The sequence below is a fragment of the Oncorhynchus kisutch genome, linkage group LG19 (assembly GCF_002021735.2).
Source record: "Oncorhynchus kisutch isolate 150728-3 linkage group LG19, Okis_V2, whole genome shotgun sequence".
Classification (NCBI taxonomy): domain Eukaryota; kingdom Metazoa; phylum Chordata; class Actinopteri; order Salmoniformes; family Salmonidae; genus Oncorhynchus; species Oncorhynchus kisutch.
The window spans coordinates 2931577-2947136 of record NC_034192.2 but is presented as its reverse complement, the minus strand read 5'-3'; the positions used below and the strand labels follow the sequence as shown (position 1 = coordinate 2947136).

The 15560-nt window shown below is 42.0% G+C and overlaps 1 protein-coding gene across 5 annotated transcripts in view; it reads right to left on the bottom strand.

Annotated features, from left to right (window-relative positions):
• Positions 1-361: 361 nt before the first annotated feature.
• Positions 362-15560, bottom strand: part of LOC109896266 (anoctamin-4) — a 50216-nt gene continuing 35017 nt past the window's right edge. For all 5 annotated transcript variants that reach the window (XM_031797688.1, XM_031797689.1, XM_031797690.1 and 2 more), the window contains 14 exons: positions 12316-12398; positions 11116-11256; positions 10665-10829; positions 7830-7866; positions 7513-7624; positions 7349-7406; positions 6736-6833; positions 6493-6635; positions 2616-2768; positions 2151-2298; positions 1887-2006; positions 1680-1788; positions 1375-1578; positions 362-1011 (listed from right to left, as the gene is read on the bottom strand). In XM_031797688.1, the coding sequence (XP_031653548.1) occupies positions 1387-1578; positions 1680-1788; positions 1887-2006; positions 2151-2298; positions 2616-2768; positions 6493-6635; positions 6736-6833; positions 7349-7406; positions 7513-7624; positions 7830-7866; positions 10665-10829; positions 11116-11256; positions 12316-12398 (1559 nt within the window). In that variant the 3' untranslated portion in view covers positions 362-1011; positions 1375-1386. The remainder of the gene's footprint in view (positions 1012-1374; positions 1579-1679; positions 1789-1886; positions 2007-2150; positions 2299-2615; positions 2769-6492; positions 6636-6735; positions 6834-7348; positions 7407-7512; positions 7625-7829; positions 7867-10664; positions 10830-11115; positions 11257-12315; positions 12399-15560) is intronic.

Sequence of the window (15560 nt, the reverse complement as noted above, 5' to 3'; positions counted from 1 at the left end):
ACTGTACACCTATTCCCTTCTCTCTCTCTCATTGTTTTGAGGCCTGTGGCTGCATCAGAAGATAGGTGTATTGGCGCCCCTTGGTGGCCAAGTAGGGAACTGTAGAGGGGAATCAGGTGTTACCACACTAGACACTAGAGGCAGACAGTGGCTGCAGTTACAGTTACTTGGTGGGCAGCCTCTAAACGAGCTGGAGGAGACATCAGTGTTAGTGATGCATACTGTGTTCTGACAACCTGACCTACCCGCTAAGGATGTGCTAACCTCCATGGAGATTCTCATAGTGGCACATTCTGTCAGATGGAAACATGCTGAGATGGTTTTAAAATGACATTAAAGTGCACATGGGACAATTACAAAACCGGTTTGTAATAAATATGAATTTTTATTAGTCTTGTTGTTAGTATCCATTGTAAAGGAAGGCATTGGATGTTTGAGCAGTCTGTGTCCACTAACACAGATCTGATGGAACATCGTTTCAAAATAACATCTTATTTCAGCACACAATGTAAGCAGAGAACATGGCCGAAGGTTCACAACCTTGTGAAAGCCATTGATCATGATTTCTCATGAATTTGTCCTCAAAATGAAAAGGCTAGGATTGTAAACAGGGTTTGTCATTCAACCGCACAGATGACAGAATATTTTTTAAAGTTGTGACAATAGAACTGCAAAAGATTGTTTTTGTGTTTCTTTGAAATCTACATTCAGGTTTTGAAGAAATGTATAGTTGTGAGTCCAAAGTAGAAGGAGCAATCTGGAAAAAAGTAGTAAATCCATTGTCAAATGTATGTCCTCTTTTTCCCCCTCACCCACTGGCCTCTCGGATTCAGAATGACGTACAGTACGTTTGAACACCATGGCGAGGAGCATGCTGACGGTCCTCTTGGGGGCGCTCACCTGGTCCAGTGGGAGACGCAGACAGGCAGGACAGTCCCTGGCGTGCATGCAGCCAGTTCTCTGTCATTCCCACTCACAACACCACCGAGCAACAATGGACACCAGTATGACCTGTGGAGTCATAGAGAGAGTGTCAGTAGATAATCACAACAGTAGTGGAACTTCTAGACAACAGGAACAAAAGGGACATGACTTATTTCACTTCCTTGCCCAACCTGGTCCCTTGTCGTCCCGTGCTTCAATTGGCAAATCTTACTTCGATAGCTGATGTGTGTTGAGCGTTCAAGCATAAAATGACAGCTGTGCTTCACCCAGATGAGTGGTGCAACACATTGGTCATACAGGTGAGTTATCCTTCCTATATACAGTATAAATGTAATTCCTATGCGCCACACTCTGCAGCCAGCAAACTGTTATAGATTGTCTGTCTGTATTCCGTGCTGGTCCCTTCAGTGCAGTGTAGTTATTTATCACCTGTTTGTGCATTCAGGGCAATGCGTTATGATGGGCCCTGTAATTCTTCTTCTTCTCGTTCTTCTCCTTCTGCAGTCTCTCTAGCTCGGCCTCGTACATCATCTCCTGGATCAGGTACTTCTCCCGCCGCATGCGGTCCCGCAGGTCCTTGGGCAGGTCTGGGATCAGGTAGGCGATCAGGTTCTTGATGGTGAAAACCATGTGCTACAAAAGAACACAACACCAATAGTACAGTAATTACAGAAACATCTCAGCTGAATATTGTGTTACGGTTTTGTTGAATGGAATGAATTGTACAAACTAACCTCGAAGACTATGATGAAGGCCAGCCGTGCGGCCAGGACATGCCAGAACTGCAGCGTGTAGGAGTATGGTTCACCGGGCGAGTCCGGGGGCTCTCTGTAGTCACGGTACCTGGGGGGTCAAACACAGGGTCGAAAGGTCAAAGGCTATAACTTTTGTGTTCAAACAAGCACAAGCATACCAAGACTCTCTTTGGTCACCAAACCTACCTGCAGTACTTCACTGCTTCTCCAAACATATCCGATCCATCTGTCCTGGGCACCGACGTGTTCTCAAAATCAGACACTCTGAACATCGATAGACTGGCGTTTACATATCCCATCATGCACCTGGAAACAATAAACAGGAAATAATCAAATGTCAGTGCTTTGACATTGTGATGCAGGACAATGCCGCTGCCCTCTGTTACTAGCCATAATAATGTCAAAAGTAGACACTTTGCCTGTGTGGTCACTGCGGTCAGGCTCGCTCACCTCTCCCCGGCCCGGCCCTGCCCGGCACACGGGCCGTACTTGTATGCGTAGACAAGGCGTGGGATGAAGTCGGAGGTGACGGCGATGACAAAGGCGTTGGTGATGACGGACAAGATACCGATGCCCTCCAGGATGCCGTACCAGATCCCTGGAGAGAAAATAAAACGACGTTCTTGCTCCGATGGAAATGATTTATTACAGTTCACCAGCAAGCAGCATGTCAGGACTTCTTCAAAGAATACTTATAAAGGGGTTTGAAAATGATTCCAAAAGTATAAAGCATAACAGACTGGTTCGGCTAAAATGGTCTGTCTGTGCTGAAACTAATGAAATAGGGTTCCATTGAGTGAAAATAGTTGAGGCACGATTGTTGGCGTAGAACAATTTTGTCTATATGGCATGTTTTGCGTTCCTTTGAAAATGTCCCTACAGTAGGTGATTGTCAGACCGGAAGTTGAGCCTAACCTATGTCTTTGGCTTGAGAGGGGAGGGGTCTCCGCCACTGGGTGACAAACTTGTAGGCATCCAGGCGGATCTCGATGATGTTGTTGAGGAGGGCCAGGAGCGGGGCCAGGGGGAAAGCTGCCACAAATATGGTGGTGAAGCCAAACTGTAAGACTGAAACATACAGACACAGAGAGTAAAGCGTCGCCAGTAGTCCTATTCAAAACCTCATTACATTTTGTACAGATGGCCACCCCAAAGCCATATTCACTCAGAAAGGGCAATATGATTTGAGGTTATACCATTCAATGTCACAATTGTTACTGTATGTCAGTGCGTGTGGGCATTGCACAGGACAAAGTTAGCCATTAGATTTTGTGCTTCGTGAAGAGCCTCGCCAAGGAAGTCACAGATGGTAGTACATTGAGCATAATTACAAATGAGCATTCAAAAAGCCTACAGAGACACCACATAATGGAGCTATGCAGCATGATGGGCTAAAATAAACAGTGACACATGCATGTGGACATAGCAGCATGCTGTGTGAAACCACGGAATCCTAGCCTAAGCGTTTGCACTGATCTGTCATTGTCATAAATGTCACGGTCATCTGCCATTGTCATACATAAATCTGTCTACACCAAACACATGTAGGATAAATGCTTCAAGTAACCATTGTGTGATTAATACATGGCATGTGCCTGCTTTATGTACCTCACATAATCATACTTAAAGGACAACTCCACCCCAAAAACTATCTTTTGGTATTTGTTAAATTAGTCCATTGTTGACATAGTTCCAAACGGTTTTGCTTGTCAGCACTCAAGTTTTCAAGATATATAACTTTCAAAACACAGAAATCATCCCCGTATGATGCAAAACGCAGCATAATTTTATGCAAAATGCATCATACAGGTATGATTTCTGTATTTTGAAAGTTACGTATCTTGAAAACTTGAGTGCTGACAAGCAAAACCGTTTGGAACTATGTCACCAATGGACTAATTAAACAAATACCAAAAGATAGTTTTGGGGCAGACTTTTCCTTCAATATACATGTGGAAAAACTATGTAGACATTAATGATTCACATTACTGGTAAATAAATGTAAACATGATATATACAGTACATGGTATGTATATAATGGTTTAAGCAAACACAGTACGAATGCTAGTTTATGGTTGACCTTCGACCTCCAGCGCCCCAGGGGGGCAAAGAGGATAAATCAGTCATGTAGATCAACTTATTCTGGAATGTAACAACAGCAGTTTAGAGTCCTTACTGTCTAAACAAGTTCAGTTGTTTATTTAACAGTTCTTAAATATTAGACTGTATTAGAGGATTATAAAATAGTGAAATATTGAAATTGACGTTTCAATAATGATCTCTCCTAGTTCGTGAAGTTGGCAGAGGCTGCATGCCGTTTTGAAGGATGTCATTCCTGTAAGGTGAAGAGCTTACAGATTGATATGGATATTTCACATGGAGAATTGCATAGCATTATACTTCAGTTAACTATGAGATAACTTTTCAATAATGACATCATACAAGGGTAATAACCACTCATTCTTACACCAGTCTTTACTTGGTAAATTACATTCTCGAGTCATTTGTAATACTGGTATATATTGTTAGAAATTCTGTATTCTTATGACAGGTGTTTTCAGCCTTATGTGGGCCCGGTGACGTTTAATCTATGAACTGGCCACTTATCCACGTAGGCTGTATTTCAGTCTGGAATCTCTCAGACAGAAAGGTCATTTCTACCACCCAGAAACTATCTAGGTTAATCAACACCCTCTGAGGTGATCTATAGTCATCAATAGACTGTTGTCAGGTGTGTTATTGTTTTGGCAGCCTGGAGAAAAAGTTGCCACTAACACCAGCACTTTGCCTGCCCACTGCAGAACCACCCACAGCCCCTCATAGGACACTGTTTTGCCCAGTGGAAATCTTTTTTCTATAGAAGTAATTAGGTCCTAAGCTAATATTCATGGCCTTTCTCCTCTCCATGTGCAGTTTGCCTGGCAAAGCAGAATATGATGGCAAGGAGCGCAATAAACATATTTGGCACATGCATTCATGACCTAACTAGTAAACAACATTTTTTTCTACAGTACCTTTCATGTTCACTGCAAGCAATCAGGCAATCAGGGAAAAATGACAACGGAGTTGGTGTCCCACATCTGACCAATAGGTTCTCTCAACTTATTAACAAATTACATTACACTACTCTTATTACTGTTTAATTACTTTTGTAAGCAGTGCAAAAATAATTGTAATTAGTCATTGCTATACTGTACTTACTGTTAGCGTAACTAATGGTTACGTCTAGGTGCTGCTAGGGTTAGTTGTGCTGCTGTAAGTTGGAGTGTAACAATGAGTAATTTAAATACTTGTAACACTGTAACACTGTACTCACAGGAATAATTACACTGTACTCACAGGAATAATTACACTGTACTCACAGGAATAATTACACTGTACTCACAGGAATATTAAACTGTACTCACAGGAATAATTACACTGTACTCACAGGAATAATTACACTGTACTCACAGGAATAATCACACTGTACTCACAGGAATAATTACACTGTACTCACAGGAATATTAAACTGTACTCACAGGAATAATTACACTGTACTCACAGGAATAATTACACTGTACTCACAGGAATAATCACACTGTACTCACAGGAATAATTACACTGTACTCACAGGAATAATTACACTGTACTCACAGGAATAATTACACTGTACTCACAGGAATAATTACACTGTACTCACAGGAATAATTACACTGTACTCGCAGGAATAATTACACAGTAATAAGAACCCCATGTAAAGTGTTACCCAAATTGTTTAAGGAAATGGTTTAGCCAATTTACACATTGTATTCCTTAAGCTGTAAGAAGTCTAGAGAAAAGGTTAGACATCAATCCATCCTTTGGTTTTATATACCTGGCCAGTGGCCACAATTTCCAAACGCTAACATTGTAGTATTTTTGTCCAAAAACCAATGTAACTCAATATCCCCAATATTGGCATGTTTAGTATTTCATGTCCAAATCATTCCAAAGTGATAACAATTGAGCCATTTCTAGTCAAAGCGTGTGAACATAACAAACAGAACAGTATAAGCACCACTGATGGGAATGGGACAAACAGAAAGAAGAGGATCTATCGATGACAACACCAACACATTTTTACACCCATCTTACACAGAGGAGTTAGCTATGTTTTCTGCATTTATGTATTAACTGTATACAAGATGATGACTTGTGTATTAACTGTGTACAACATGATGACGGCAATGATTCTCAGTGCTCTCAATGCAGAGCAGTGGCTTACTTGGTTGCTCACTCAGGTCTCACACAGGTCTATATGGCTCGAGCCACACTGATTTCTTCTGATTGGTCAATTGATTTATAGTGAGATAGAAATTATTTGCGGTTTAAAGTAACTGTCCAGTGTTCCAGATTTCTATGGAATATAACTTAGAATTAATTACAATACGAGATAAATATTTTTCCTTACAATTTTTTTAAAATTAAGTATGTTAAAAGGCAGCTTTTCTATATTGGAACGGTGTAGCCCAACAACAGAAAGGTGTGGGTGTACACTGGTAAAAAAATGTTTTATATGGGTAAACCACGGACCTCCTTCTCAGGAGGATGACATCATCCTCTATGTGGAAATAGCAAGCATTTTTTAAACAGTCTATTTGAGGTGTTTTTTTTCCTCTTTTTCTCCAATTTATGCTTTGGCCACAAATACAAGTATAGGATGAGTCAACAACATTATTAGGGTATGAGTTAACAGAATATTACGTTTGAAAAGTGAGATTTCCATTGGACAGTTGCTTTAAACGTGGCCTCAGGGTCAAAGGGCACATACTCATCTCCAGGTATTCGTCAAACAGTCCGTAGGCATTCATGGGCTGCAGGTTGTAGTCCCTCTCCCACTGTGGGAAGCTGGCCTTGGCATTGGGGCCGTGCTCCTGCCTCAGCCTTCGCCGCGTCCACCAGTTCTGGATCAGCCTGACAAACAACCAATTATAAAGAGTCACAGGGGGTGACTGGTGGAGATGACACACTAGGCACTAGTTGCGTCTAATTGGCTAAGCCAGGCCATACTCACGGGTAGCCCAGCTCCATGAAGTTGTTCCAGGTCTGCTTGAGCACCATGATGATACCCATCTGCATGCAGAGATCTATCAAACAACCACTGGGATGGCACTACACAGAAAGGGGAAACAGCGCCAACACTTTATTCAATCATAACTCTTCAACTAACTATCCAGTAACCCTAGTTTTCTGGTTCATAACACAGATGTTAGAGTGAGAATACAGTGTTCCAAGCTACTTGGAACACTGGGACACCCAGAACTAAAAATGTTGGGTATTTGCTGCATAAACTCAATTCAGTTCTGGGCAGAGACGTGTTAGGAAATATACTAAAGAGACTACTGAAGTCTCCACCCCTCTAAACTGAAACTCTGAGACAGTTTCTGGCAAGTCTACGGGACAAAATGTCCCCTCCACTTCCTAGATTCGCACCTGCGAAATTGTGATGTGATCAGCGATGAAAAATCTACGTACTGGAACAAAGTTCCTAATTCGTTGTGGCATTCCACAGTCGGTCGACAGATGCTACATCCATTTATGTTACGTGCATCTGTCCACGAGAGTACTTTTCACTAGAAATGTTCCACGTTGAACACATTTGAAAAGCCTCATGAAAGTTCACTCACCTCTTCCAGTTTCCAGCGGTTAATGAGGCGGATATAGGCTCCTGGCCGGCCAGTGAACCTGACAAAGGTGGTCACATCATTTTACTAACTAATCTCTATGAAATATAGTGTGAAATATAGCCGGGTATTATGATTTAAACCATGAAGTAGAGATGTTTCCTCACCTGCCCAGGAAAAAAGCTATGTAGAAGGTAGAGCTGTTGAGATTGACAAACTGAAACAGGAACATCTTCAGGGTGAAGCTGTTCTCCCACTCGGACTCAGTCCTCGGCTGCTCTGTGGACACAGAGCCAGAGGGAGAGACAGAGAAACAGAAAGAGGGAGAAAATAGAGAATAAGAGAGAAAGAAGAATAAAGAGAGGGCGACAGAAGGAGAGAGGGTGTGTATAAAACCACAGCCCCTGCATTATATTGCCTGTAATTACCTCTGAGGATGGCATGTTACAGCATGATGACAGATGGAGGAACAGTTGTAGCTTACCTAAATTGGTGAGCAGAAGGGCAACTTTTTCATACAACTGAAAAAAACAAGGTTACCAGTTAATAGGGTTTGTTTTCCACGATTCTCTTGATTCTCATGCTGTTGTACCTAAAACGCGATACACTGTGGCATTGAAGGGCGTTAGGATTCATTTTTATCAACATTTTGAGCGAAACTGTATTTAACTATATCAAAAACTGCCACATGACATTAGGGTTTCACCACTGATAAGACATTAATATACAATGAGTGTACAAAACATTAAGAACACCTTCCTAATATTGAGTTGCACCCCCCTATGCCCTCAGAACAGCCTCAATTCATTGGGTCATGGACAAGGTGTCGAAAGCATTCCACAGGAATGCTGGCCCATGTTGACTCCAATGATTCCCCCATGAATTGTTGGTAGTGGATCTCTACTCCAAATAGCTTGTTCCATCTCATCCCACAGATGCTCAATTGGATTGAGATCTGATGACTGGGCAGGCCACTGCATTAAGCTGAATTCATTCATGTTCGTGGAACCATTTCTGGACAATCCTAGCCTTGTGTCATGGGGCATTATACTGCTGTTAAAAATCTATTCGCAGACAGATACACTGCTGCCATGAAGGGATGCACCTGATTGGCAATGATGTTCAGATATCCTTTGGCATTCAAATGTTGCTCCACTTTTATCAAGGGGCCTAATGAGTGCCATGAAAACACACCCCACACCATCGCACCACCACCACCAGCCTGCAATGTTGTTACACATCAGTGTGAAACAGCAGGAACCAGGATTCCTTAGACCAGGCAATGTTTTTCCAATTCTCCAGTGTCGTCGTTGCTTAGCCCACTGCAACTACAGATTCTTGTTTTTAATGAAAGAAGTGGAACTCTGTAAGGTTGTCGGCTGCCATACCCTATTCGTGTCAAGGTACGAAGAGTTGTGCATTCTTTTATGGGTTTTTGGGCACCAATGTTGTACTGGACTGCCAGTTGACTAACTGTAGCCCATTCTGTTGCTCTGCACAATTCGTGTCAGCCTCCTCTGTCCCCTTTCATCAATGACTCGTTTTTAACCGCTGGCCTGCTGGTGGTTGGATGTCCTTTGGGTGGAGCAGGTGTTTCTAATGTTGTGTACACTCAGTGTGTGTGTTTATTTATACATTTGAAGTTGGAAGTTTAGATACACTTAGGTTGGAGTCATTTAAACTTGTCTTTCAACCACTCCACACATTTCTTGTTAACAAACTATAGTTTTGGCAAGTCGGATAGGACATCTACTGTGTGCATGATACAAGTAATTTTTCCAACAATTGTTTACAGACAGATTATTTAACTTATAATTCACTATCACAAATCCAGTGGATTCCGAAGTTTACATACACTAAATTGACTGTGCCTTTAAACAGCTTGGAAAATTCCAGAAAATGATGCCATGGCTTTAAAGCTTCTGATAGGCTAATTTACATAATTTGAGTCAATTGGAGATGTAGCTGGGGATGTCTTTCAAGGCCTACCTTCAAACTCAGTGCCTCTTTGCTTGACATCATGGGAAAATCAAAAGAAATCAGCCAAGACGTCAGGAAAAAAATTGTAGACCTCCACAAGTCTGGTTCATCCTTGGGAGCAATTTCCAAAGGTACCACGTTCATCTGTACAAACAATAGTACGCAAGTATAAACACCATGGGACCACGCAGCCGTCATACCGCTCAGGAAGGAGACGTGTTCTGTCTCCTAGAGATGAACGTACTTTGGTGCGAAAAGTGCAAATCAATCCCAGAACAACAGCAAAGGACCTTGTGAAGATGCTGGAGGAAACAGGTACAAAAGTATCTATATCCACAGTAAAAACGAGTCCTATATCGACATAACCTGAAAGGCCGCTCAGCAAGGAAGAAGCCACTGCTCCAAAACCGCCATAAAAAGCCAGACTACAGTTTGAAACTGCACATGGGGACAAAGATCATACTTTTTGGAGAAATGTCCTCTGGTCTGATGAAATAAAAATGGAACTGTTTGGCCATAATGACCATTCTTATGTTTGGAGGAAAAAGGGGGAGGCTTGCAAGCCGAAGAAAACCATCCCAACCGTGAAGCATGGGGGTGGCAACATCATATTGTGGGGGTGCATTGCTGCAGGAGGGACTGGTGCACTTCACAAAATAGATGGCATCATGAGGGAGGGAAATTATGTGGATATATTGAAGCAACTTCTTAAGACATCAGTCAGGAAGTTAAAGATTGGTCGCAAATGGGTATTCCAAATGGACAATGACCCCAAGCATACTTCCAAAGTTGTGGCAACAAAGTCAAGGACAACAATGTCAAGGTATTGGAGTGGCCATCACAAAGCCTTGACCTCAATCCCATAGACAATGTGTGGGCAGAACTGAAAAAGAGTGTGCGAGCAAGGAGGCCTACAAACCTGACTCAGTTACACTTGCTCTGTCAGGAGGAATGGGCCAAAATTCACCCAACTTATTGTGGGATGCTTGTGGAAGGCTACCTGAAACGTTTGACCCAAGTTAAACAATTTAAAGGCAATGCTACCAAATACTAATTGAATGTATGTAAACTTCGGATCCACTGGGAATGTGATGAAAGAAATAAAAGCTGAAATAAATCACTCTCTACTATTATTCTGACATTTCACACTCTTAAAATGAAGTGGTGATCCTAACTGACCTAAGACAGGGAAATTTTTACTAGGATTAAATGTCATGAATTTTGGAAAAACTGAGTTTAAATGTATTTGGCTAAGGTGTATGTAAACTTCCGACTTCAACCTATATATGCCACTTTTTTATCTCATAATCCTAAATGCATTTCTAAACAAAGCCCATACCACATTGAGGAGCATGATGATGCAGAAGTTGATGCACACGGCTGTGCCGGTGGTGGCCACCTGAGAGTTATTCCTGATGAGAGCCCAGCCGAAGGCGGCAAAAGTGCTGACTGTGATCACGCGGTAAATCACGATGCCGAAGACGGCAGCGATCACCACCAGGATCTGAGTAGGTCAATAAAACATTCTGGTCAGACACACCGATAGCAACAAGGCAAATCTGATTGATAGCTCACTGGCTTGAGTTGGCTTCCTTGCAATATCACAGTTATGGGTTTAATTCCTGCATGGGCCACTTACTGAAGATTTGAATAAATTCAAACAAAAACCAGTGGGAAACTGGTTTGACAAGCAGCAATCATGAGGCAACATGCAAACCATTTGAATGAATCTGTCCCTACTCAAATTAATTTATTATGAAATATTCACTATACCTACTCCAGGGACTTACCATAAAGAAGATTCCAGAAGCTGAGACGATGAGTCGGCTGTACTTGTCTGTAAAGGCCTGGTACGGCTCAGGTTTTCCAGATATGGGGTTCATCCTCTCCTTTTTTGAATATTTGGCCTCAAACTGGGGACGGATTTCCTCCTGCAGCACACAGAAAGCTGGCTGAGCCACAAACGTTCCCAGAATGTTCTGCAAACGTCTGCAAAATGTTCTAGGAACATGATCATGACACGTCTCCTTGACTTTCTTGAAACAGCTGTAGAACACACAACTGTGGGTATTTCAAGAACACAGCAAAGTGTCCATAACCATGGTTGAATATATTCCTGGTATTTTACAAATGTTCCATCCCGAGAATAAAACCACTTTTCTCCCGGGTAACCCGGTATTTCCCGCCAAAACTGGAAGTGTCGTTCTAAAGTGTCTAATTTTTGGAGTGTGGACTGTGTCACTGTATTATATGGACATCGATCAAACCATGACGCTGGGAGAGAAGCTGTTATGCTGGTGCAGGACATGCGGCCTACAAAGCTACAATTATAGGCAAGTGAATTAGATTATTTTTGAATGTAGTAAGGCCTATTTTACATGAATTAGTAGACTTACACCTAATATACACACCTTTCATAATATTTCCCGTAATGTTGTGCGACGTGTGTATTAGCGTATCTCCTCGCTTGGGTAAGATTTAGATATGTGCAAAACTGGCAAACACATTTGGAAGGAAAATAAGTGGGCAGAATGTATATATTATTGTTATTCAATTAAAACCCACATTTTAGAAAGGGGGTGTTTATAAAAAAATATGATATCAATGTACCTCAACATTAAAAAGAAGTACAAAAATACAAAGTTCTGTGCTCCATACTGAGACCGGCTGTCTGTCCCCAACGTGAGCGTTGTTGATTGATCGTGCAGATATGCGATAGCATAGAGAAGATTTAGACATGGCATATCATAACCCGAATGGGAATCATAACCCGAATGGGTCATAACCCGAATGGGAATCTCAAGGCAATGCTTCCTTTTGTAATATGGCAAAGTGGAATGTCCCTAGGACCTTCATGATTGTTAAAATCTTTTAAGAAATGTATTAAAAAAAAAAAAATCTGAAAAGATCTTCTTGCAACACAAACACATGTTATGCCTGGGAGATGATTTCTAATTTGATGATGCTGATCATAATGAAAGTATATTTACCTCCTCTTCCTCCCAGTCAATTAGGTCCCAGTCATATGCAAGGACCGCTCGCCGCCTCTTCCAGAACTCGAGAAACACGGTTGCTAAAATACACAACCAGGTTAGTGTTTGAGGGTTGTTATGGCTTGGTGAGTATGTGTCTTATTGAATGTGGGACAAATATGTACACTTGTGTTCAAGCTATAAAACAATGTTGGCAATGTGTTACAAACAGAATAATTTAAATTCAACCATCTCTTGCATTGCTCCCAAAAACAGGAACCATTTAAATTCAACCATCACTTTCTTAGTTGAAGGAAGGTTGTTTTGCATGACTCAAAATTATTCAATTATCACTTCAAGTAGTTCTCCACATTCAGATTGTAAGGTTCTGTATTTATTTTCTTAGTCAACCTTGTGTTCTGTTTTGTTGTGTTCTTGAACGTTGCCCTGTTTCTTTGTGTTCTTGAACATAGCCCCGTCTTTCATTTTTGTTCATTGATTTCACCTGTGTTAGTTACTCACCTGGTCTCATCAGCTCCTTATTTAGTTCAGTTCATTCTGTTTGTGGCTTTGTGAGGTATTGTTCGTTTGGACTCTACTAAGCCTTTTCCTAGCTCGTTTGTGAGAACCAGTTATAGCCTTCAGTCCTAGTTTTGATTTACCTGCCTGTTTGCCTTTACCAGTGTGTGACCATGATTCCTGCCTTCTGCAAAGGTGAAGTAAACACCTGTGAGTAAATCTACACCTTTTTCTCCCTGAGTATTCATTACACAGATAATACAATTATTTTGCAGCACAGTTGTTGGGTGCCAGAATTCATACTGTTACAGTTGTCAAAAATAATTCACTATTTTAGCTATTTAGGACAGACACTGTGCAATAGGTCATTTCACCAACAAGCCTCTGCTGCCTTTAAAGCACTGGAGAGAGAGGGTAGGTTCTCCTGAACAAAGTCCTTGGCAATGGGTAACCCATCCAAATCTGTTTACCAGTGTGTCACTTGACAATCAGAGCAGAGGCTGGACTAAGTTCAGTTTAACTAGTAGCTCTGAATGGAAAGGCACATGTTTTAGTAGTTCCAGACAGTTCCATGAGGCCGGCCAGTGACTAGCGGTCTCTTTTGGTGGAAAGGCATGTTTCTGCAGCGATAGCAGCAGGGGAGCTCACTTCAGAGGAGCACACTTCAGAGGAATGTTAATGAAGTGATTTCAATGGGTATTCTACTGTAGGTGAATGCCAAGAAATAGTCAGTGTTGGACAACAGCAAGGCCCTGCAGCAAGATCCCCTGCTCTCCAGACAAACCCAGGTAGGCTGAGTTGTATACTTATTTACTGGCAGTCCAACGATACTGTATTGCAGGAATCCTCAACTAGATTCAGCCTTGGGCCAATTTTTTTCTTGAGCGGATCGTCAGGGGATCAGAACATAATTAGAAATAAATTGTAGACTGCAAAAAGACGGTCCAAACAGATGTTTGACTAAAACATAATCATTTAAAACCTTGCTTGCATTAGTATATGATCAAGTCGTGTCTCTCTATTATGCGTGGAAATACTTGGGAACAGATTCCTTAAATTTAAAAAAACTTCTAGCTGATTAACTGTTCTTTTTTTTTACAGTCTTTTCTGTCCAACAAAATCCCCCCCAACATTGTTTTGCTCAGAACTTTGGGTGCCAAATAAATCCACCCGCGGGCCAAATTCGGTCCACAGGCCACCAGTTGAGGAACTATGCAGTATCAAGTATCTTAGGACATATGCAGTTATATAGCCTCGATTAATTCCAAATGTTTTGCTTTATTGTCATGTTATAGCTGTGGTTCCACTGGTATGCACCTACATGATTATAAGTGTGTCAGATAAAAGACTAAAATGTAAACGTGAATATAATTGCACTACAGAAAATTCTTAGAATCTACCAGTTGAATGAGCACTGAATGCAGTTAGGTTGTTTATCACTTGTAGATTTTCCATAATTTGCTCTAGCAACAACTGTTTAACGTTTTCAGCTGATCTACTTTGTTGTATGCATTTGAGTGAAGCACAGTTCACGCAATAAATTTGACCTTTGAAGTACTGTACCTTTGTAGCAAGGAGATAACATTGCCAATTTGTGACTGATTAAAGGCAGGGTTAGATAAAACAAATATTTTTAGTAGACATTGCACTCAAGAGAATGATGAATTGTGGAGATTTAGAGTAACAATGGCCTGCATTTGACCACATTAACCTATACCATGAGCCTCGCTAACACATTAGATAACAAGTTAGATAACACATTAGGGAAGTGATCCGCGATAGGTGAAACGGCATCACTGGACACCCCACCCGCATTTGATATTGTTTTGAGGAAATGAGCATCCAGCATCGTGGTAAAAGTACATCGTAGTACATACTCTGCAGTTCTCTGGTGTGTGCAATGATGCCCGAGGGAAAAACAATTAGTTGTTTGAAGTAAAGTCTTTGTTGTTGTAATATCGCAAACGGATGTGGCAGTTTCACCGCTGGAGTCCAGCTTGAAGTACACATGAAGCCTACGTAAAGCCATCACCAACGACCACATGAAGCCTACGTAAAGCCATCACCAACGACCACATGAAGCCTACGTAAAGCCATCACCAACGGCCACATGAAGCCTACGTAAAGCCATCACCAACGGCCACATGAAGCCTACGTAAAGCCATCACCAACGGCCACATGAAGCCTACGTAAAGCCATCACCAACGGCCACATGAAGCCTACGTAAAGCCATCACCAACGGCCACATGAAGCCTACGTAAAGCCATCACCAACGGCCACATGAAGCCTACGTAAAGCCATCACCAACGGCCACATGAAGCCTACGTAAAGCCATCACCAACGGCCACATGAAGCCTACGTAAAGCCATCACCAACGGCCACATGAAGCCTACGTAAAGCCATCACCAACGGCCACATGAAGCCTACGTAAAGCCATCACCAACGGCCACATGAAGCCTACGTAAAGCCATCACCAACGGCCACATGAAGCCTACGTAAAGCCATCACCAACGGCCACATGAAGCCTACGTAAAGCCATCACCAACGGCCACATGAAGCCTACGTAAAGCCATCACCAACGGCCACATGAAGCCTACGTAAAGCCATCACCAACGGCCACATGAAGCCTACGTAAAGCCATCACCAACGGCCACATGAAGCCTACGTAAAGCCATCACCAACGGCCACATGAAGCCTACGTAAAGCCATCACCAACGGCCACATGAAGCCTACGTAAAGCCATC